The sequence below is a fragment of the Heterocephalus glaber genome, unplaced genomic scaffold (assembly GCF_053883595.1).
Source record: "Heterocephalus glaber isolate CG9 unplaced genomic scaffold, H.glaber_assembly_v1.0 deba00001861, whole genome shotgun sequence".
NCBI classification, from domain to species: Eukaryota; Metazoa; Chordata; class Mammalia; order Rodentia; family Bathyergidae; genus Heterocephalus; species Heterocephalus glaber.
The window spans coordinates 185,589-208,036 of NW_028258501.1; the positions used below are offsets into that span (position 1 = coordinate 185,589).

At 55.4% G+C, this 22,448-nt stretch overlaps 1 protein-coding gene across 3 annotated transcripts; it reads left to right on the plus strand.

Annotated features, from left to right (window-relative positions):
- Positions 1 to 650: 650 nt before the first annotated feature.
- Zfp92 (ZFP92 zinc finger protein) lies at positions 651 to 13,564 on the plus strand. Of its 3 annotated transcripts, XM_004875027.3 has the most exons (5): positions 654 to 899; positions 5,714 to 5,761; positions 5,903 to 6,029; positions 7,658 to 7,741; positions 7,927 to 13,561. In XM_004875027.3, exons 2-5 carry the CDS (start codon positions 5,729 to 5,731, stop codon positions 9,060 to 9,062), a joined length of 1,380 nt encoding a protein of 459 aa, XP_004875084.1. In that variant the 5' UTR covers positions 654 to 899; positions 5,714 to 5,728; the 3' UTR covers positions 9,063 to 13,561. The 3 variants fall into 3 exon arrangements, with proteins under 3 accessions (XP_021107990.1, XP_004875084.1, XP_087060173.1); XM_021252331.2 differs by lacking the exon at positions 7,658 to 7,741 and having other exon boundaries at positions 651 to 899; positions 7,927 to 13,564; XM_087204047.1 differs by lacking the exon at positions 654 to 899 and having other exon boundaries at positions 919 to 5,761.
- The last annotated feature ends 8,884 nt before the right edge of the window (positions 13,565 to 22,448 follow it).

Consider the following 22,448-nt stretch of genomic DNA (forward strand, 5'->3'; position numbering starts at 1 on the left):
TCTCCTTGTTATCCTCCTTGGAAGTTTCTTCCTCCTCCTCGATTTTCCTCAAGGAGCTCATCATTGTCAAGACAGCCCTGGGAGTCCAGCCTGGATCCACCTCGGATCACTACCTGTCAGAAAGTGGCAACCCAGTGCCCTCTCTGGGGCCGGCTTCCACGTCCCTGCGTCTCGAACCCACGTCTTTTCTTCTTGCACTTCCTGCCCCCTTGTCCCCTCCAGCTGTATCTATCCCCCATGTCCCGTCTCACATCCCCCACTTGCTGAGCCTTGCCCTCCCGGTGTATGCAAGCTGGTGCTTTACTAGGTGACCATGGCCCTGCCACTTGGTGCTAACACCCCACAGGGTCCCCAAGGGCCTCCGGGGGATGGGCAGATGCAAGGATGGACGTAACGCCCAGGGGCATGGCCCAAGGGAAGTGCTCAGCCAACCCTGGCCCCTCCCCTGTCCTCTTCAGGGACTGCAGCCCCGAGACCACTGAGACCCAAGTCCAAGTCCTCGGAGCAGCGCAGACGGGAAGCGGAAGTGCCCCGGGGTCCGTGGTGAGCGAGGCCAGAAGCCCCAGTGGGGCTGGCGCGGGCCGGGCCGCCCTCCGGCCGCGCCGCGCATGCTCCGTGCTCCCCCCCTCGCGCCCCGTTCCCACGCCGCAGCCGCCCCAGCCCCGCCCGCTCGCTCGCGGTCCCGCTCCGCAGCGCGGCCCGCGGGATCGACGACAGCCGCGCAGCACGGCCTCCAAGCCAGCGGTGCCGGACGCAAGGCCGGACAGGCTGGGAACCCCACCCGGCCTGCCTCCTGGGGACGCCGCCCCCGAGGGCTTCTCGGAGGCGGTGGCCTTGGCCTCAGGCCTGCCAGAGGGCGGGAGGGGAGGCCGGCAGCACCGGCCGCCTGAGGAGCCCAGGTACACCGGCCCCGGTGGGGACGCGGGGAGCCCCTCTCGGCAGGGGTGCGGAAGGGCGGGCACAGGTGGCCCAGAGGGTCCATGGGGCAGGGACAGTGGCAACAGTTGAGGACGCCCTGGGAGGCAGGCAAGCAGGGAGAGCAGCTGGGCTGGCTGTAGGGGCGCCACGGAAAGGGGCCTCCTGGGCTGGGCACGAGCTTCCTGGTTGCTCTCGTCTGGTTGCTTTCAGCCGCTAGTCCTGGCGCTGGCACGGAGTGGCCCATCCTGATGCCCCCGGGAAGTTGGGAATGGAAACGCCAGGCAAGCTGCCGTTGTGAGGTCATGGCACTGTTCTCAGGGGGGCCCTAGCAGACTTCCACAGGCTCAGGCCCTGGTCGTGCCCCACATTGTGCCCCTGCAGCTGTGATCGGGGTTAGGGTGGTGGCCCTCTGAGGCACATGTTGATACAAGGCGAAGCTCAACCAAGGCTGGGAAGAGGAGGGGAAGGGCTGGATGGAAGATGGGGAAGGGACAAGAGGGAACAAGCCTTCCCTACAGGGCTAGTTCTGCCTGCTTCAGTCCACCCAGTATCTGCTGGGTGCCCTCTAGGCACTGGGTTGCTGCTGACATCCAAGATCTATTTGGGAAGAGGCAGCAAAAAATGTGCTCTGTGGTTCTAGCTCAAGTGGCAAAGCACAGGCAATAAACAGTGTTTTAAATGAGAAATTAGAGAATATGTCAAACAATGAGAAGAGGCAGGGAAGGGAGGTCCAGTTCCAAGTCAAGTAGTACGCTTAGAATAGATCTCATTTCAAAGGCTCGGTTTCTGCAAACACTGGAAGTTGGCAAAAGAGCACAGCATGTGCTAATGTTTTGGAAGTGCACTCCAGGCAGAGGGAACAGCTGTGCCAAGGTGCTGAGGCAGGAGCAGCCTGGCTCTGTGGAAGCCAGCACTTCAGGAGCAGAGGGCAGGGCAGGGCTGGGCGAGGTCAGGAAGGGCCCGTGGCTTTACTCCCAGTGATGAGGGAAGAAGGATCCCTTGGCCGACAGCCTGGGCGGCCCTCTGGATATCCAGGTCAGCCTCTGTCCCCTCAGGAAAGGCCTGGAGAAAGCAGTTTGCAGGGGGCCTACCCAGTCCTGGGTGGGCTGAGGGGCCCCCTGGGGATCCCCCTCCCAGGCCATCCACCAGGAGATGGCAGGTAATAGGGCCTCTGGGCCGGAGCAGCTGGGCCTCAGGCTGCTGGACCCCACAGGAAGTTCCACCCAAAGTGTCCCTGCCTGTCCGTCCTTTTGAGGGAAAGGCCCCCAATTCCTGATCCCCAAGGCTAGCCAGGGTCCTGAAGGCTGTGTGACTTTGTTTGGTTTCTGGGTTGTTTTTTCTTCCGGGGAATGCACCCCACCTAGTGGTCCCCAAGCAGGACGGCACCGAGGCGTGGGCAGGCTCCCCCTTTGCTTCGCTCCCTGGGAGGGCTCCCCCCCCACACCTCTTCCCCTCCACACCCCTGCTGAGGCTGCCTGGCGCCCCCAGGCCCACTGTGAGCTGGGCCCACCGCGACACAGGCTGCTGGGCCTTCCTGGCTTCTCCTCGAGTGCAGGTCTCATGACCTTTTGCCCCTCGTGCCCAGAGGCAGGTTGCTGCCAGCCTGAGCTTCAGGCCCAGCTCACCCTTCAGCTTGCCCTGGGCTGTGGCGGCCCACGAGGGCCAGGGAGTCTTGGCAGGAGTTGCCATAAGGCTGACTTTCGGGGGGTCAGTCTCAGGACAGACCCTGCGGCGTGGCCCCTGCACCTCCGCTGGGTCTTCTGCTCTCCGACTCCAGCCCATGCCTGCAGGCCGACTGTTTGGGGATCCCACGGGGGATGGGAGACAAGACCGTCCCAGCCACCACGGCCTCCATCCAGCTCCGGAACACTCCATCCCCTCAGCAGTCACTTGATGTCCACCAGCCCCTCCCCTACTGGTGGGCTTTTGACATGATGGATTTACTTCTTCCGGACATGCCATGTATTTTCTAAGATTTAAAGGGCTTTTTTGAATGGCCACTCAGCACACAGTGATGCTGAGATGCCCGAAAGACAGAACTCTTGTTACTTGTAGCTCTGAGCATGGGAAGAGTGCCCTGTGGGGCCACACAAGGAGTTACGCTTGGGGACAGGATGGCAGCAAGCTGGAGCTGTAAGGACAGATTATGCAGAGCCAGTGAGTGGGGTGGCAAATGTGAACAATGACATGGGCTCTGGGTCTTCGGGGCTGTCCCTCATCTGTCAGCTGGCCTTGGAGTGTGGGACCCAGTAAGGAGTCAAGTGGCTGTGTGTTTAGTAGGCTGAGGACTGTGACCCTGACGAAAGAAGTAGGGGAATGGGGGCCCAGCAAACTGCCTATGAAGGACAGGGACAAGGGACGTTCAGCCACAACTGGAAAACTAGGTCAAAACAGCTCTTGTGAAACATGATGTTACATCATAGAAGTGGAATCCTACATCCTACAAGATGTGGCCTTTTGTGTCTGTGTCTGGCTTTTTCACTTGAGTGAAAAGTCCCTAGGGTTCATGCACACTGTAGCCTGTGTCGCAATTTCCTTCCTTTTTATGGCCAAGTAATATTCCATCGTTTATATAGATCACACTTGGTTTCTCTGTTCATCTGAGATGGACATTTGGGCTGTTTCCACCTCTTGACTATTACGACCATGAGTGTGCACATGTTTGTGTGAACACCTATTTTCAATTCTTCCTGAGTGTATACTCAGGAGTAGAACTGCTGTGTCATGTTGAAGTCTATGCTTGACTCACTGAGGAATCACCCAAATGGTTTCCACCATTTTTTCCTTTTCATTATGAACACTGTTAGTCAGCTTTCTGTTACTATAGCAAAATATCTGAGATAATCAACCTGTAAAGAGGATTGGAGCACCCAGCCTGTGCCTTGTCGGCCCTGCAGCTTGGGCCTGTGGCCGGACACCAGAGAACAGGCAAACATTGGGACATGGTGGAGGGATGGCAGAAAGAAAGGAAGGGCCATCCTCGGGGACCTGAAAACCTCTCCACCACCCTGGGGACCAAGCCTTTGAGTGGGGGACATTTGGGATCCACACCATAGCAACTACTGCTGGGGTGCAGACAGGTAAAGACCCAGGTCGCTTCCGCCTGTGGTCTCTTCCTCCTGGTATAGTGTCTGGGTTTTCCTGGAACATTTCAAGAGAGTTGCAGACCCTTTCCTGCTAGTGTGCTTCAGTGTGCATTTTAAGGGGACATGTTCTTCCATGAGCCAGTGCCATCCTCCACCTCGCCCATCCACACCAGCAGTACCCTGCTGGCCACATAGTTGCCATCCTCCTGTCATCTGTCCCACCCTCTGCTCCATGGTCAGCATGGGCTCCTTGAGTATGACCAGCAAAGGACCAGTGCATGACACTGTGATGTGTGATGTCCTGCTCTCCCTTGGTCTTTCACCTAATGGTTCTAGGATCCATTCCACCACTCGGGGATCCTTTTTTCTGCTTCATATAAACTTCTCCACCAGAAGCATGACTCCATTCTTGGTCACCATAGCCGACAAGGGATTTGAGGTGATTTAAATCCCGGGTGAATATGACAGCTGTCTCCATGCTCCCAGGGCCCTGTCCCCCTCACTCTCTCCTGCAGCCTTGGCCTTGACACAAACGAGGTGTAATGCCCCATCAAAACAAGAGTCAGCACTCCCTTGAGCCACTTCCCCTAGCAGCTGTTGCCTGCTGCTCTGTTCCTCCATCAGGGACTTCCCTGTCGTTGGTCTCCTGTTGGACAGAAATGGCATTCTTGGAGTCAATGTTCCTTCCCCTGTCAATGTTCCTGGCATTGAAAAAGGACATGGGGAAGTCTGAGGCCAAGATGGTTTTGTCCACTTTGTCTATGCCATGCTCTTTCTGCCCTTCGTGTGAGGCCGATTCCCTGCTGTCCCCACTTGGTCCCATCTTCTGGGCCCATCCTCCCATCTTTAGCATCATGAGCATCAAGCTCAGCCTGACCGAAGGCCAGGGCATGTGCCCTTGGCCTGCCCCTCAACCAGAGTGCCACCCTATGAGAGAGCACTCTGCACCCTCCTGTAGATCCCTCCTACCCTGGGCACCACACCAACCAATCCTCTGCACATGCATGCTTGGACTCTTCTATAGGAACTCACCCCCGAGGGGAGTGAAAGGCTGGAAAGCTGGGGTCCGGGGTGCTGGGCAGATGGAAAGAGAGCTAAGAAAAGAAGGAAATGGGGAGTGGAGACAAGAAAGAACAGGCTCCCTGGAAAGGCGGGTCAGGCAGGCCCTGGTGGGAAAAGTGGATGTAGGATCCTGGCTGATTTCACGGACAGAAGAGGGCTCAGGAGCCCTCAGTGCTGGGGGCTGCAATGCAGCCCCCAAGGCTACACTGAAGCCCCACCCCACAGGAGCCCGGGTCTCCGCAGGTGCTGCAGGTAAGATGAAGTCCGGCCTCACCCAAGCACTGGTGTTCTGCGAGGCGAGGTGAGGGAAACCTGGAGCCAGGCACACGGAGGGCAGGCAGCGAGTGCCAGGAGCCAGAAGGGCCAGGGAGGGGGCCCCAGGCTCTGACCGGAAGCAGAGAGGATGGGTGTGAGGATCCGAGCCCCCCAGCAGGCTCTGTTCCTCCCCGCAGGCCCAGGAAAGCACACAGGAGGAGGGACGGTCTGTGGCCTCAGGGAGGCCACAGGAAGGACAGAGCCCATCAGCTGGCCCTACACGGAGGCCTGGGCTCTGGGGGACGCAGGGCGCTGAGCCTGAGCCCCCAGGGAAAGGCCACTCGCCGACACTGGCCTTCCTGGCTGCTTTTGACTCTTGCCTGCTTCCCCAGGGTGCCCGACTGGTGATGGCGGGGATCCTCCTGTGGGCGAGGCCCAAGGTGAGCAGCCCCAGACTCCTCTGCCCTGCTAGTGCGCGGCTGGCTCTCCTGGGGGTGGGGGGACCCTGTGACTCATGGCTGCTACCCCTCTGGGAACCCGGGGCTCAAATCCGTGACAGCCACAGGAATGGCATATTGCAGGTACAGATATCTTTCGAGGATGTGTCTGTGTACTTCACGAAGGCAGAATGGAAGTTTCTGGACTTCAAACAAAAAGCTCTCTACAAACAGGTGATGCTGGAGAACTACAGTAACTTGGCATCACTGGGTAAGTGACCCACTGAGCGCACACCCAGGCCCACCTGCTAAGTCTGGGCTCCATTTATTTCTGACTTTCCTGGTTTGTTGGTTACACTGAGCGCAAGCATAGCTGTGTCCCTCCAGCAGCAATCCCTTGTGGGGCCGCCATTGTGTCAGTGGGAGTTTTCAGCTGATGTCAAATGGTTGGGATCTGTAAACGTTGAGGTAAATGCGTGAGTCTGTACTAATTTTGCATATGAATTTGTAGGCTGACCAAACATCTTTCTACTTAAAAGTGTCAATTATAGTGGGACACACACACACATACACACACACACAGTCTGCCCAAAAAATGTATACAAGCTTCAGGAAAAGAAAAACTTGTATAAATATTTTGATACTTTTATCTGTGGGCCCCTAGAAGACTTCATCAAGCATCACAGACAATCCACTGCCCTGCCAGCCCTCAGAGAAGAAACTGAAAGTGCAGGTGCAGTAACCTCAGTGTCCAAGGCTACCCAGGCAGCAGTGTGCCATACTCATAACTGTCTGGAAGCCGATGGCCACCACTCTGAGCACCTCTTGTCATTGTAGAGGCCAAAGGTAACTTGGATGAATCTCATGAGGCCTCAATAAATTTAGTATTAAAATATGTATACAAGTTTTTCTTTTCCTGAAATGTGGCGAATACATTTTGATTATATATATATATATGTGTGTGTGTGTGTGTGTGTGTGGAGAGAGAGAGAGAGAGCCTCCTCGAACTCACAGTACCCTCCTGCCTCAGCCTCCTATGTGCCAGAATGACAGGCATGCACCACCATGCCCAGGTATACTAGAATATTTAAATGCACTATTTCAGACCTAGGTTGTACTTACAACACTTGTGTTTTATAGTTGTGCACCATGATGCACACCTATCACCCCAGCGCTCAGGAGGCTGAGGCAGGAGGATTGCCATGAGTTCAAGGCCAGCCTAGGCTACATAGTGAGTTCAAGGCCAGCCCAGACTACAGAGCAAGATCCTGCCTCAGAACAAACAAACAAACAAAAACCACTTGAGTTTTCTATGCATCTCACTTGACAGAATTTAGCAGTGTCTCTTCCCTGCACCAGATATACTGGGATGGGGCAGGCAGCTTTTTGCTTCCCTCACCAACGCATGCCCAGCCTCCCATCTTTTGGACACCCAGAAGGGGAGCCTGTCCTGCCACTTAAAGGGCAAAGCTGAGGGCCGGGAATGTAGCTCAGTGGTGCCGCCACCTGCCTCACAAGTGCAAGGTCCTGAGTTTGATCCCTGGTACCAGAAAAAAAGGACAAAGCTGAGAGTCACAGGCTAGAGCTCTGGAACGCCTGTGATGTGCCTGCCTCCACTCTCCGAGCATGGGTGCTGAGGACTCTGGTGTGGTGCCCACTGCCAGGTTCAGGCTTCCTGGGAGTGAGTGTCGCCTCTGTGACCCAGCCCATCGCAGAGGACTAGCTCTTCCTGGGCTCTTGCTGACCCTCTCCAGGCAGCTTCGGGAATTCCCCAGCTCGCGGGCATGCGGCTGGGGGTGGCCTTTCCCTGCACCTGTGCATGATGCCCTGTTACCTGAGGCTGTCAGGACTGCAGTGTGCTCGGTGGTGACTCTGTCCCTGCTTCATTTCCCGGCACAGGACTCGCCTCTGCCAAGCCGCACTTGGTGTCCCAGCTTGAGCGAGGGGAAGGGCCCTGGGTGGCCGATGTGCACTCGAAGGCGGGTGAGTGAGCCACCACCTGGCCTCCTGTGCCCCTTCTTTCCGGGTCATGCTGCCTGCCCCATGCTTTTCTGCTTGGCATCACCTTGCTCCTGGCGGCCCTCAGGTCTGGTTCATCTCACTTCGGCCTCGGCGTCCCCTGGAGCCCCAGGAAGCAGTGACACGGGTTTCCTTCTCTGTCTTTGCAGATGCCAAGATCGAGAGACCAGGGGCGGCCAGGAGGGCCAGGCAGCAGGGAGACACCACGGCGGCAGGAGCTTTGGCGCACAGAGGTCCTCAGGGACGCGGTCTCGCTCCAAGGCCACAGCATCCCAAGGGTGCTGAGAAGCGGTACCTGTGCCACCAGTGCGGGAAGTCATTCAGCCGCAGCTCCAACCTCATCAAGCACCGCATCATCCACAGCGGCGAGAAGCCCTATGCTTGCCGGGAGTGCGGAAAGCTGTTCCGCCGCAACTTCGCGCTGCTGGAGCACCAGCGCATCCACAGCGGCGAGAAGCCTTTCGCGTGCGAGGAGTGCGGCAAGACCTTCACACGCAGCTCCAATCTCATCAAGCACCAGATCATCCACAGCGGCGAAAAGCCCTTCTCCTGCGCCGAGTGCGGGAAGCTGTTCCGGCGCAGCTTCGCCCTGGTCGAGCACGTGCGCATCCACAGCGGCGAGCGGCCCTACGTGTGCATCCACTGCGGCAAGGCCTTCAGCCGCAGCTCCAATCTCATCGAGCACGAGCGCACGCACAGCGGCTTCAAGCCCTACGCGTGCGACCAGTGCCCCAAGGCCTTCACGGGCATCTCGCAGCTCATCCACCACCAGCTTAGCCACAGCGGCGAGAAGCCCTTCACGTGCCGGGAGTGCGGCAAGGCATTCCGCGGCCGCTCCGGCCTCAGCCAGCACCTGCGGGTGCACAGCGGCGAGAAGCCCTACGAGTGCAGTGAGTGCGGCAAGGCCTTCGGCCGCCGGGCCAACCTCTTCAAGCACCAGGCGGTGCACGGCGATGTGCAGCCCTCCCGGCGCCGCGGCCGCAACAGGGGGCCCAGGCGAGGCTGCGTGCTCCTGCTCAAGCGCCGGCGGGGGCCCGGGCGGCGGTCCCAGGAGGGCGGCGAGGGCGGCGAGGGCAGCGAGGGCAGCTCGGGAAGCCACGGGGGCCAGGCGCCCCACGCGTGTGAGCACTGCGACCAGGCCTCCGAGAGCAAGGCGCAGCTGGACAGTGGGAAATCGTCGCTCAGCCACTGTCCCCAAGCTCAGCCCGTCGGAGGGGGCGACAGCGGAGGCCCCCATGCCAGCGTCCCGAGGCCAGTGAAGCCGCAGGATCCAGCCTCGCCCTGAGGCCGAGAAACAGGGCAGCGACTCCGGTGGGGAGCACACGCCCTTTCCGGGTCCCCCTATGGGCAGTGCTGGCTGCAGACCGAGCAGCCTTCCCGCTCCTTCTAAACCCTTGGAGACATGACTGGCGGAGAGCTGCTGCTCCTCCTCCGCCAGCCCCGTCGTCCCTTGGCCAGCACAGGGCACTCGCATGTGCGTCTGGCGGGTGCGGGCAGAGCTGTGGGAAGGGTTGCTGGCCACGCCCTCTCTCACGGGGTGGGCGCCTTTGCCTCCCTGAAGAGTTTAGTGTTTCTGGGTAGAAGATATACTAAAAGCACTTTAATCCTTTCAGAGCTGACAGGTGGAAGGAAGGGGCTCTGGAATCACCCCGCTGCTCCTGGGAAGGCACTGGGCACCCTGCTGTCCTGCGCAAGAAGCAGCCGGTGGTGCAGGGAGGGGAACGGCTGAAAACTCTCGCCCTTCCGGGGCGCCCCCTGCTGATTGTTTGAGGCGCTGTGCCCGATCTCGTGGGAGCCGAGGAGAGACGCCCTTTTTCTCTGGTCTCACAGGAGTGGGCTCTGGGCCAGACGTGGCAACATGGGCACCCCCGCCACCCTGCCAGCTTCAGTCTCCTTCCTACACCTGGCGCCCTCTGCCCCCTCCCGCCCCTTAGTGCCTGAAGCTTTAAAATTACCTGCTCCTCCCCTTCGGGAAGTGCCCCCTTGTGGCAATGACAGGTAGGAGGCAAGCAAGCCAGGTTAGAATTTGTGCTTGTGTGGCCCTGAATTGAATGTGAGCTACTGGGCAGCTGCTTTCCGTGTGATATTTCTTAGAATACTGAAAGTGCCATTGCTTTGAATGTCTTTGTATTCAGGAGTAACGTAGTGGAGATGTTTTCCATATGTCAGGGAATGACTCCTTAAATAAGAATCCCCCCATCTGCTGAAGGGACCTCAGGTGGCAAAAAGGGGCCATCCCAGGCCCACGTTTGAGAAGCTGTCCCCTCCTGTCCCTGCTACAATGCAATGCCCCCTTCCCCTCAGCCCTTCAAATGGCACTTTACAAAAACCCCAGGATGTTCTCCTGGGAAAAGCTCACAGCTAGCTGGTGCCACTGTTCGCAGAGGACCAGGAGATCTGTCCCCTAGTCCTTTCAGCCCAGCGTCCCGGCCTACTGGCCACCTCCCTTCAGCCCTCTCCACTACCAAGGGAGAGCAGGGCTTTGTCACCCATGCCACCCCGAGGGCAGGCAGGTGATAGATGTCATTGAGACGCCCCCTGGGGACACATGCTCCACCAGGAGAGTGTGGGGAGACTGGGAATCCAGGCTTCCTTCTAAGGATGATGCTTGGAGCTCCAGGCATTTCATACACAGCTACCCACGCGCACGCGCGTGCATGCACACACACACAGATACACTTAAACACACATATACATGTTATATATAAAAGTTAGCCAATGGAACATTCCAGTGTTTTTGTAACTTGCTCTTGACTCAGCCGCTTCTAGTGGATCCCTGTCCCCGTGCCCTGTGGTCGACTTCATGCCCATCAGCCTGCCCTGTAGCCTGCAGCTGTGTGTAATGTGTGGCTCTGTGTGCTATGCCAAGCCCAGTGTTGCCACTGGCAAGTACATGTGAAAGGGTTGTCGCCCACTGGACTCTGGCTCTGTTGGAGTCAATTCTGGACGTACCTGGAGGCAATGCGAAGTATCTGCAAGTTGGGGTTTTCTCCTCAAAAAGAAAGCATTAAGAATGCTATCTTTGGAGTCCCTGGTGAGGTCATTAGGAAGCTTGGGGTTTCTGAGGCTCCGACCATCTCTGCTAGGGCTGCCACGAATGCAGGAAGCCCGTCCTCATGTGGGGCAGATGCATGAACCAGGAGGCTGTTATGGCCTCCTCCCCAGCCACTCTTGGGTCCCTTTCATCACTGGGAAGTGAATGACTCCATTCCTCTAAGCCAGGCAGTCAGCAGCTCTCCCGAGTGTGTGCCGTTCCCTTGGTGCCAGTGTAGACACTAACTCTTGCTTTAACCCTCGAACCTTTATTCCCCATCCTGTACCCCCAGGGGCCTTGTGTGCAGGCACATTCAGCACGAAGTGGTCAGCAGGGGAGATGTGGGCCCCCGCACCCATATGTCACTGAAGTGCCCTGAAAAGCTTCAGCATTGCCAGCATTTGTCTGGGTAAATGACACTGAAAGGAGCAACAGCAGATCTTTTTGTTTGTCAGTTCTCAGTGTAATTTAGCACCTGTCAATTCAGTGTTTGCTAAAAAGTGATCAGGAGCTGCATTTTCTTTCAGGTATGCAGCATGGACAGCGGGTTTTGCATGGACCCAGGCGGAGTGCCTGGGAAGGACACTTGTCTCTTGCTTCTGTGCTGCCCACAAGTGGGGCTCTGTGCCTCCTGCTGCGTGGACCTTTTGAGGGACAACTAGCTCACAAAGCTTAAGCTACCAGTGGGGTCTGTGGAAAACTGCGTGGGCTGGGCCATGTGGGGAAAGAAGGGAGGATGTGTGGTGTGCTGGGGGAAGCAGTTCCAGGTTAAAAAGTCAATAAGAAGCAGAGTGGAGAGCCTGGAATCTCGCACACAAAATCTGGATTCTAGTTGGTTCCAGATGAGGAGCAGTTTTTCAGAATGTGAAAAAATTGGCCTATGAGTGAGGAAAGGAAGTTATTGTAAATGATTGCATTTGAATTTGACAATCGCCAGCATCACAGTGTAGTCATCTAATACCGATCTGATGTCTCGGAGTGTCAGCATCCGGCCCATAAGGCCGCCGCATGAGAAGGAGCTTGGGAGTCCCACCTGCTTTCATCGTGAGCTCCACTCACCGTGCTGTTGGAGCTGGTTTCATCTTTTGCCAGCCCCAGCGCACCTTCGACTTCACAAAGCGAGGCCTCCAGGGTTCCCGGACAGCTGCTCTGCAGAGGTTTCTACCCTCACTCTGGAACACCTTCAAGTTCAAGCAAGGCCTTGGGCCTTCCCAGTGGCCCCAGGGCCTCCTTGGTGTTCAGGAAAGTTCCCCTTGGTCCTCTCCCACCTGGCAACTTTCAGGCCGGAAATGAAGGCCTGCTGCGGGTCTGGAGCTCCTGATGGTTTTGACCTTTCTTTGATAGCTTTACGGAGATGTAATAGAAATATAACAGCCGGCATGCATGTAAGCTGTGTAATTGGCAAGTTCTGACAGGAGTGTACACCTGTAAAACCACCCCACTATCAAGCCAGTGAATATATCCATCACCTCCCAAAGTGGCCTTGTGTCCCCCATCCCCACAACCGCTGCTCCACTTTCTGTCACTATAGGTAAACTTGCATTTTCTAGAGCTCTGTGTAAATGAGTCTGCCCACTACCCGTGTGACCGCTTTCCTGCCATAGCTCTTTTGAGGCTCACCCTGCAGTTCACTCTCTCCCAGCAGTAGTGGCCACAGTACTGCCAAATACCTGGTGATGGTATCTGCATTGTTTCCAGGTGGGACAGTGACAAATAAAGCTGCTATGAACATTTGTGTCCGAGTTTCAATGTGGTCCTATGTTCTCATTTCTCTTGCGTACAGAGCTAGGAGTGGCATTTCTGGGCCAAAAGGTGCCACACTGCTTAACTCTTCTGTTTTTCTTTTTTGACAGCTGGCCTTGAACTCATAGTGATCCTCTTGCCTCAGCCATCTGAGTGACACCTGGCTAAAGGGTGGCTGCCTCCCTGTTGGGGAATCAAACCCCAGTGCCCCAAGTGACAGGTGGGAATACTCACCACTGCACCAACAAGGACGGCCTCACTTCTTGAGGAACCACCAAACTGTCTTCCAAAGCAGTTGCCCTGCTGTATGTTCCTGCCAGCAGTGTTTGTCCAGGTTCTCCAAACCTCACTGATGCTTGTGATTGGCTGTCTTTTCACTCGGCCATCCAGTGGGCGTGGAGTGGTAGCCTTTCCCTAGTGACTAACGATGCTGAGCATTTGTCCATGGGCTGTCTGCTGGGATGAAGTGCGTTCATCCCTTGCCTGATTTCCTTATAAACTTGGGACAAGTTCCAGGCACGAGTGCTTTGTCAGAGAGGGGCGTTTCCCTCTTCATAATAGTGGCTTTTGATGAGCAGAAGTTGTCTATCTTGATGAAGTCCATTTTGTGGACTTGAGATTTTTATAGGCTGTGCTTTGTGTGTCATAGCTAAGAAATCTTTACGAAACTCAAGCCACCAAGACTTTATCTGGTGTTTTCTCATAGAAGTTTGGCAGTTTCTCTCCTACCTGTGGATCCGTGGCCCAATTTGTGCATGCTGTGAGGCAGATCCAAAATTCGCTTTTGCTTAGCTAGGTCTCCCATGTGCCCAGCGCCAGTTGTCCCAAATCCCCAGGCACCTTGCAGAGTCTCCATGTGACTACACAATGCCACATCAGTAAGTGCTACGGACCGAATATCTGTGTCTCCCAAAGTCGAGTGGAGAAGCCCTGGCCTCCCCTGGGCTAAGTACTAGGAGGCAGGGCCGCATCTGTGGCTTAAGAGGCCCGGGCCTGTGGTGTTTTGTTATTGTAGTCCATGGTGACTGAGACAGCTTGTCTGTCTTCATGGCAGTGCCAACTCTCGGTTTCCAGTGTCAGGAGCCTGGAGACGGGGCAATATGAGTTCTCTGTTGTTGCTCCATCCACGTTGTTTTGTCTGCTCTGGGTCGATAGATTTGCACACGAGTTGGAGAATATCTTTGTCCTCGGGAACTCTCTTGTTGCCAGGACACAATACTCGATACCCACACATCAAAGGAGAGGTTGATTTGGGCTCACAGTTGTAAGCCTCGCTGAGTGCCCTGGGCAGAAAAGCCCGCTGAGCTTGTGGCTGGTCTCTGTCAGATCTAGGAATCATTTGGGGGAGGACTGACCCCTTGGAACCCATCACTGTGCCAGGCCCCCTCGTGTTGAGTTGCCCGGGTCTCTTATGTGTGTTGTCACACTTGTCCCTACGTGTGCTCATTGATTTTGAGTTTATAAGTTTAACCATCCTTAGGAACCCGGCATCCTCGTTTGTCATTCAGGCGAGAGGGTACCCTGAACAGTGTCACTCACACACAAGTGTCCTGATGCCTCCAACACCACAAAGGTGACCTTGGCAAATAGCAGCCTTGCAGGTGTAACAAGTTAAGAAGAGGTCCTGGTGCAGCAGAATGGGACCTTAGTATCATCTGCCTGCTGTCTTTACAAAGCAAGGAGCAGCCGGGTGTGGTGGTGCACACCTGTCATCCCAGAACTTGGGAGGCTGAGGCAGGAGGATCACCACAAGTTCAAAGCCAGCCTGGGCTACAAAGCAAGACTTTGTCAAAAGAAAGAAAGAAAGAGAAGAACAGAAAGAGGAGGATGCCATATGAAGCACAGAGACCTAGAGGAGGAGATGTGAGCTCAGGTACAGGGGTTGGAGGGACGCAGGGATCTGCACAGGCACGCCGGAGGGTCCTCCCTAGGTGGCTGGACAGAAGTGGTCCTGCAGGTTCCTGGTCCCTCCCCTCAGCAGAGTGCTTCACACACCACCTCTTCCTCTCACACTTGGTTAGGGCTGAGGAAACAGGAATGGCCTCCTCCCCACAACCGGGAAGCAGCAGCAAATCCGTGCCCAGGCTGGGCTCCAGCACAGGCCGTCTCGCCCCTCCAGCCACCAGAGCCCAGTCGGCTTCCCTAGTGTCCTAACTCTGCCCATCTGGGAACAGCTCTGACAGGAGGCAGAGAGGCCTAGTGGCTGGAATACTACATACTGGGAAGGAAAAGAAAGCAGGGAAGTGGCGTGTGGGAACGGAGGGGCTCCCACAGCATCCCTTTGCGGGAGAAGAGCAATCCCTGCCACGGGCTCAGCCAGTGCAAAGGCACTCAGGTAGCGTCACAAACCACCCAAGTGGGGTAGGGGATTTTGCTCTAAACAAGAGAAACTTAGCCTCTCGTTATCCTGGAGGCTGGAAGTCCAAGTTCCAGGTGTGGGCAGCTGCGCTCTTTCCAAAGTCTCCAGGAGAGACTCTTTCCTTACCTCGTCCAGCATCTGGTAACCAGAGCAACTCTTGGCTTGTGGCCATTTCACTACAAGCCCTCATCCCTGTCCCCTTGGGGACTCTTTCAAAGTCATTTGTCACCGGACGTGGGACTCACCCGGGTAACCCGGATTCATCCCGAGCTCTTTCATGTAATTCTACCCCTTTTTCTCCATGAGGATGCAGAGTGATCCAGGGTCCCCCACTCATCTGTGACTGGATGGGATCTGAGGAGGTCCCCAAAGAGCAGGGGACCTCAACTCACCCTCACAGAACAGCTCTGGCAACGCCCGTCACAGGAAAAGACTTTCAGGACACATCCGGGAGAGGCAGGGGACAGATGCACCTCCGAGGGGACTGTGAGGCCATGGCACAGGAGAAGGACACAGGCCAGCATATTCCATTTGTGCTGGCTCAATTGCCCAGGCTAGGTTCGAACTTGCAATCTCCTGTCTTAGCCTCCCAGAGTGCTGGGATTACAGGTGTGTGCCACCACACCTGGCTCTATTTTTTTTTTTTTAATTTAAGAATTTAGAAGTGAAGAGCCTGGGAGGGAAAAATAATTCTCACTTTGGGTAACTTTGATGGTGCCCTGAAGCTGTAAGGCTTTTCTCTTGTCTCCTTTCTACCTATTTCCTTCCCATCTCCAGTCTACTACAGGCAGGTACAGGCTTGGTGTGTTGGAGGCCTGTGTAGCTGGAGCCCAGCGAGCCAGGGGCAGTGAGGAAGGGTGGGAATGGCAGGATCCAGGCAGCCCTCTAGGGCTCAGAGGCAGTGGCAAGAAGAGTACAATGCCTTGTGTCTAGTACAAGGGCTCAAAAGGAAGATAGCTACAGGCCCAAGCAGTGGTCACTGCACTTCACCGTGTTCTGGGCCCTCCCACCAACTGTGTTGTTACCATTTCACAGAGGAGGTAACTGCCATTGGTCAGAGTTGAGGGACAGAGGCTGGGCCTGGCACCCACCTCTCACTACAAAGCCCGTGCACATACCAGCCACTAGCTGAGCCTTCCCAACTGCCAGGTCCCTCCCGGCCCTGGTGCTGGCCTCCCACAAGCAGAGTTTGCACTGCTCCCGGCAATGGCAGTGCTGCTACCCGTACCCACGCTGCCAGGCTCAGAGGCCAGATGGGACCTTTGCTGTCCTCCCCGCTGCCGCCATTCTGCATGGCTGGGCTCTGGGGTGGCCGTGTGCTCTTCCTCACTGGGGCTGAGGCCAGGCCTCGACCAAACCACCACCCCTGCGCCCCAGGTGCACGCCCCACATGCTCATGAGGTCCCCAAATAGCCCACAGGACTGCTGTCACTTGCTGCCTCAGGTGACAGACAGCTTTGTTGTTGTTGTTGTTGTTGTTGCTGTTGAGACAGGATCTCCCTGTGCAGCCCAGGCTGCCCTTGAACTCGCTGCAATCCTCCTGCCTCAGCCTCCTGAGTACTGGGATGGCAGGCGTGTGCTTCCACACCCAGCAAGGCCAAGGTGGCAGTACCACCCAGCAGGGATGCTGAGCACACTTGCCAGGAGCCCTGGTGTCATCCAGGCTCACAGCAGTGGGTGGGGCTGGGGGACCAGGCAGGCAAGGCAGAGCATGCTGGGCAGGGGAGACCCTGGTTCTATCCAGCCACATCTTGGGGTCTGGGGGTGCAGGGGAAGATCACTCCTCGTGCAGCCGATAGCTGCCCCAGCACGAGCCCAGGCAGTTTCCAGGGCACGAGTGTGCCCCGAGGCATGAGAAGCAGGCACCCTGCCTCCAGCCATCCACCTCTGCCAAGAGCATTTCCCAGAGAGCCCGTGAGCCTCTGCACATCGCTGCTGTGCGCTCCCATGGCCCTGCCATGCAGGACGCATTCCCCAAGTACCCAGTTCCCCAGGTTCAGGGCTTTGAAACAAGACATCGGGGAGAGGCCTCTGCCCCCTTCCCAGGCACACTCAGACCAACAGGGCAGTTTCCCTGGGGTGCTCACTGCACGTGGACCCACCCTAGCTGCTGCACCCTCGATGCCTGACTGGGCTGCCTGAGATCATAGCAGTTTGGTTCACTGTTGTCTTTTCAACGTCCCTGGGGAGGACTCTGGGTCACAGGCAAAGAGGCAAAGACTGCTGGTTCCATCACACATATCAACTCGGCCAAGCGATAGCACCTGTTTTCAGTCAGATGCCAATCTAGAGAACATATTTTTACGGGAGATAAACACTTAAACCAGTAGTTTCTCAGTAGAGTAGATTTCTCTCCAGAGTAGGGGTGGGCCTCATCTAATCAGTTGAAGGCCCTGCAAAGGAAAGACTGAAAAGTTCTGTTCTGCGGAGCCTGTGGACTTGGATTGCCATTCCTCCCCTTGGTCCCTGGCCTGCCAGACCACCCTGCAGCCTCCACAGCACATGACCCAGTGCCTTAAAGTCTCCCCATAGCTGAATGTGTTGCCTGGGATTCCAGCTACTTGAGACGCTGAGGCAGGAGGATGGTAAATTTGAGACCAATCTGGGCAACTTAGCAAGGCATGGTTTGAAAATAAAAAGGGTTAGGGATGTAAACAGGCACTTGCCTAACACATGTGAAGCCATGAGTTCAACTCCCAATACAAAAATAAAACAAAGCCGCTCAGCCAGGCATGCTGGTGCACATCTGTATTCCCAGTGCTTTTGGAGGTTCAGGCAGGAGGGTTGCAAGAAATTGAAGACCAGCCAGGGCAACTCAGCCAACCATGTCTGGGAGGTAAACAAAATAGGGCTGGGATGTAGTTCAGTATGAAGGCGGTGGATTCAATCCCAGAATGATAAAAAAAAATTTTTCTTCACTTGATTTTAGCCAAAAGGCCGAGAAGCAATAAAAAATTTTTTTTTCTTGATAGATGGATGTCACTAGAATCCTAATTAATGCAGGCATAAAGCAGTAAACACAAATATATAGCAACTAAGCGCGTAACAAAGACTACTAGATTAAAGACCTTGATAAAATGTAATTATAACAGAATATTTTCCTATATTATCATAGAATTGGACAGACATCAGATTTTGAAAAGTGAGCAAGTATGAAAAGGAACTGAATAGTTACACAATTGTCAAACTAGATTTTAGAACTATATAGAAAAGCCCACATCCCTTAAGAAGATACAATCTTTCAGCTATCTTGTGGCTGAAACACAATACCCAGCACCCATGACTTTGAGGAGGAGAGGTTTATTCGGCTCATGGTTTTAGCGGACACAGTCTCTAGTTGATTGGGTGCAAAGCAGGAAGAGCATGGTGGGAGGGTGGGGTGGGGTGGGGCGAAGCTGCTTAGCTCTAGCTCCAGAAAATGGGGCAGGGAAACACAGCCAGAAGGGAAGGGGTGAAGACTGAACACACCTCCATGGCCACCCAGGCCCACCCAGGTGTCCCTTAGTCTCATAAAGCTGACATACCAGAATTAACGTAACAGTTCCCAAACAATGTTCATTCAAAAAAGAGGTCTGTTAAGCAGCACATCCTCAGACCATTATCCATCAGCTCAAAACTCCATACTGACAGATGACCACCCAACCCTCACCACTGAGAAATTGAGATAAGCTCTATTATACTAGCATTAGGCCGGAAGGAAGTGAAGAGCGTGATCATGCGTAATCTCTGAAAAGAAGACACTGAATGGGAAACCCAGGGGCACAGTCAAACCCACCCTCGGTTAGTCCACAAGTCAGACAACAAAGGAGGCGCATCTTCGTCTCAGGAAATCAGAAACAAGAACCAAACCTAAGCCAGAGAAAAAGATGGAATTAATCAACACAAAAGCTCAAGTTAAGGAAGCAGAAAATTTTAAAGACAGAAATGATAAGCCCAAATCACGGCTTCTCTGCAAAGACAGTGTGATGTGTCGCCCTCCCACCCAGTGAGAGCAAGGTGGCTGTCACTAGAGACACCGGGCGAACAGCACTGTGTCAACGCACTTGAAGACCTACAGGAAACTGCCTATAAAGCAACCCAAGCTGCAAAGGTGTCTGGGGTTTTTAAAGAGCAATTATCTAGTAAAATCCTGTTTATGCAAAATCATTAGTGAGTATGTGGGAGTGAGCTGTATGCAGACGTATGTGTGTGTGTGCACGTGCGTGTGAATGGGTGTGGGGCGGGTGAGGGTGTGTGGTTTCAGGGTACTTGTGTGTGCAGGAAGTGGAGACTTGTATGTGTCTGTGTGTGTTAGTGTGCCATGGCCTGAGTATTTGTACTCACCAGTCAGGTGTGGTGCTGGATGCCTGTAATTCCAGCACCCTGGGAGGCTGAGGCAGGAGGACTGCAGTTTGAGCCCAGCCTGGGCAATTTAGCAATTTAGCAAGACTCTGTCTCAAGATAAAAAATAAAAAGGACCAGGGATGTAATTCAGTGCAAAGGCCCTGGGTTCAACCTCCAGTACCGACACAAAACAAACAAGAAACCCAGTCACCAAGGCAGTAGTACTGAGGCACAGCCTGTGGAAGGTGAATAGGTCAGAATGAGCATGAGCTGGTGCCCCCCCCACCCCCGCACGCAGGAAGGTACCGTGAATGAGGAGGAGCCTGCTTCCCAGGCGCTGAGCCTGCTGGCGCCTTGATCCGGGACCTCTGGGCTGCAGAATCAGGAGCAATTCGTGTGTGGCATTTCTTTTTATGATTAGTGTGTTTCTGACAATGGGAACTGGTTCTTCACCATTTTCCACGCCTTTATTCCCTCCCTCCCCTCTCCCGTCCCCCATCCCTTTCCCCACATCTAAAACTCCACCTCTTTGTTTCCTGCCATCTCTCCTTTGCTTTAGCTGTATTCTGGGCTTCTCACATGAGGGAAACCATGTTATATTTAACTTTCTGTGTCTCACTTACTTGCAAGCCATGTGGCCTGTGGCACTTTCTTTACAAACTGAGACAAGACACAAGTAACACTTCCCAGGCCCTCGTTCCAAGTGAACCCTTAGGAAATGGGAATGTTCAAGAAACTCAAAGGGAAATGAAGCCAGGTGTGGTGGTGCACATCTGTATCCCAGTACTCGGAAGGCTGAGACAGGAGGATGGAAAGTTTGAAGTCAACCTGGACCACATAGTTCAAGGCCAGTCTGGACTACACAGCCAGACCCTGTCTCAAAAACACACCCAAAAAAGAGGGGAAAAGGCAAATCAAGGGGCTGGGAGTGTAGGCCCTGAGTTCAATCCCCACCATAACAAAGAAAGGAAGAATGGAAGGATAAAAGGAAAGAGGGGAAGGAAGGTGGGAGGGTGGAAGGAAGGAATGAAGAAGAAAGGAAGGAAAGGAAAAAGGAAAGAAGGAAGAGGAAGGAAGGAAGGGAGGGAGGGAGCGAGGGAGGGGAAAGGCAAATTAAGTCCCAAAGAAGTAAGACAGTCTTCGTGTGTGAGCGTGCATGGAAGCATGTGTGCGCTTGGGTGCCACGGGAGGAGTGTGAAGGGTCTACACCATGCTGATGCCGCTACCGGGGTGGGGAGCCCCATATGAACGCCCTGCTCCCCACGATGGAAGGCCTCGATCTCCAGTGACGCTGGGTCTCCCTGTGGTGACAGGCCACGAGGGCAGCCTCCCTCACACCTGACCGCCTCCTGGGCAAGGACAAGCAGGAAACGCTAGCGGCCCTTGGGTTTCAGCATCTATGCCCATGGGTGGTTCTGTTCTCAAGTGCCTCAAGTTCAATGTCTCCCAGGGATGTTCCTGTGATCATGGCGACGTCCCCATTGACTGCACTCCCCATGGCCCGGTGGCTCTCAGTGATGTGGCTTGCCCAGGGCTGGCTGGGTGGCCAGGGACGAGCCGGAACTCTAGAGCTGCCACTTGGGACGGTGGTGCTGCCAAGTCGCTCTCCTCCACGCTGGGGCACACACCAAGTGTCCCCAGCACAGATGTGCTGCGGGATGGTTGGCACTGGAAGTGAAGCCATGGCGAGCGTTCTGGCGTGAGCCCGTATGGTCACCAGAGCGCATTTGTCATGGGTGTGTCACCTGGGAGTAGAAGCATGGCTTTTTTATTGTTGTTCTCGTGATTCTGAGGTGTGAAACATTTAAGAATGTTTAGAACTGACTGGCAAAAACTACCATTTATTAAAAATTAAATTATAGGGCCAGGGATTTAGTTCAGTGGTTCTGCTGCCTGCCCCATAAGTGCAAGGTCCTGAGTTTGATCCCCGGTACCAAAATAAATAAAGGAGAAACTCAAAACCATCCTATGTTCACTGACCACATTTCACTGTCACTGGGGGTTGACACACATCCAGAGGATGTGCATGGCAGAGACCAACGTTGGAGTGTCTCGAATCTCTCACGCAGTCACCTGTGGTGACACAGTTGGCAGCTTGAGCCTGGCCACAGTGGGTACACAGCAGTTGGCTTGAGCATCCACTGATTGTCCAGACCTAAGCAAATGGCAGGCGGCGGAAATGACTGTGACGTAGGTTAGACTTGTGAGGACCATGACACACCAGGTTCTAACACAGACCTCTGTCACTCAGCTCCCACCTGACTCCTCACGATAAGCAAGAGAACCACATTTCTGCGTGTGAGTCGTGTGAGCACGCACCCCTGCTTGCACCGTGTTCCTGGAAAGCCATGGGGCTGCGGGGAGGCAGGTCACACCCTGTCCCTACCCAGGATGGCCTTCCGGTCCCTCCCCCACCCCAGGGTGGTCTGATGTGGCCTTGCCTCATCACCCTGCCACCTCACACGGCAGCTCTAGTCACTGTGACCTATTTTGGGTTCCCTGAACAGGCCTGGGTGGCACAAGGCTGGAGGCTTTGCTCCATGAGTCACTTGGGCGTGGCCACCCACCCCTTACCTGCTGCAGGGTTTGGTGGCACAAGCGGCCCCACGAGACAAGAGTACCTCAGGGAGGAGCCTGTGACAGGCTCCCCACCAACCAGAAGCCCAGAGAGGTGGCTGGCAAGAGACTGCCTTCCCCACCGAGGCCTCCAGCACTCCCTCCAGGTCACGGGCCCAAGGCAGGCTCCTACTTCTCCCGGAGCCTCGGGTCAGTACCCTCTGAATGCCCCATGCACACACCCTTCTCTTCCCAGCGCCCTGTATCTATCAGTCCACTCTGTTGCCACTTCACAGGGGCCCTGGGTGAGCCCCCAGCAGGTAAGGGCTGGAGTGAGCTTCACACCTGGGCAGGTGCCAGCCCTGCAGACCCAGCCCCCTCCCTGCTGTCCTGGGCAAACTCAGCTCATGAACCCCAAGGCCCAGCTCATCCATTTCTTGGGCCTCAGGGTGACAGTAAGGGGCCAGCCAGGCAGGTGGCCGGTGGCTCAGGGTGTACAGTCCCAGCCCCTCACCCCTCAGAGCAGCCGAGCAGTGCTGTCTCCCCACCCATGCATCCACAGGGATGGGTCACAGTGGGGTGACCCAGGGGGCTCTGCTCAAGCCTGACACGGCTCTCTGACCCCCCCACAAGGCTCTGGCCAGTGAGTCAGCTGG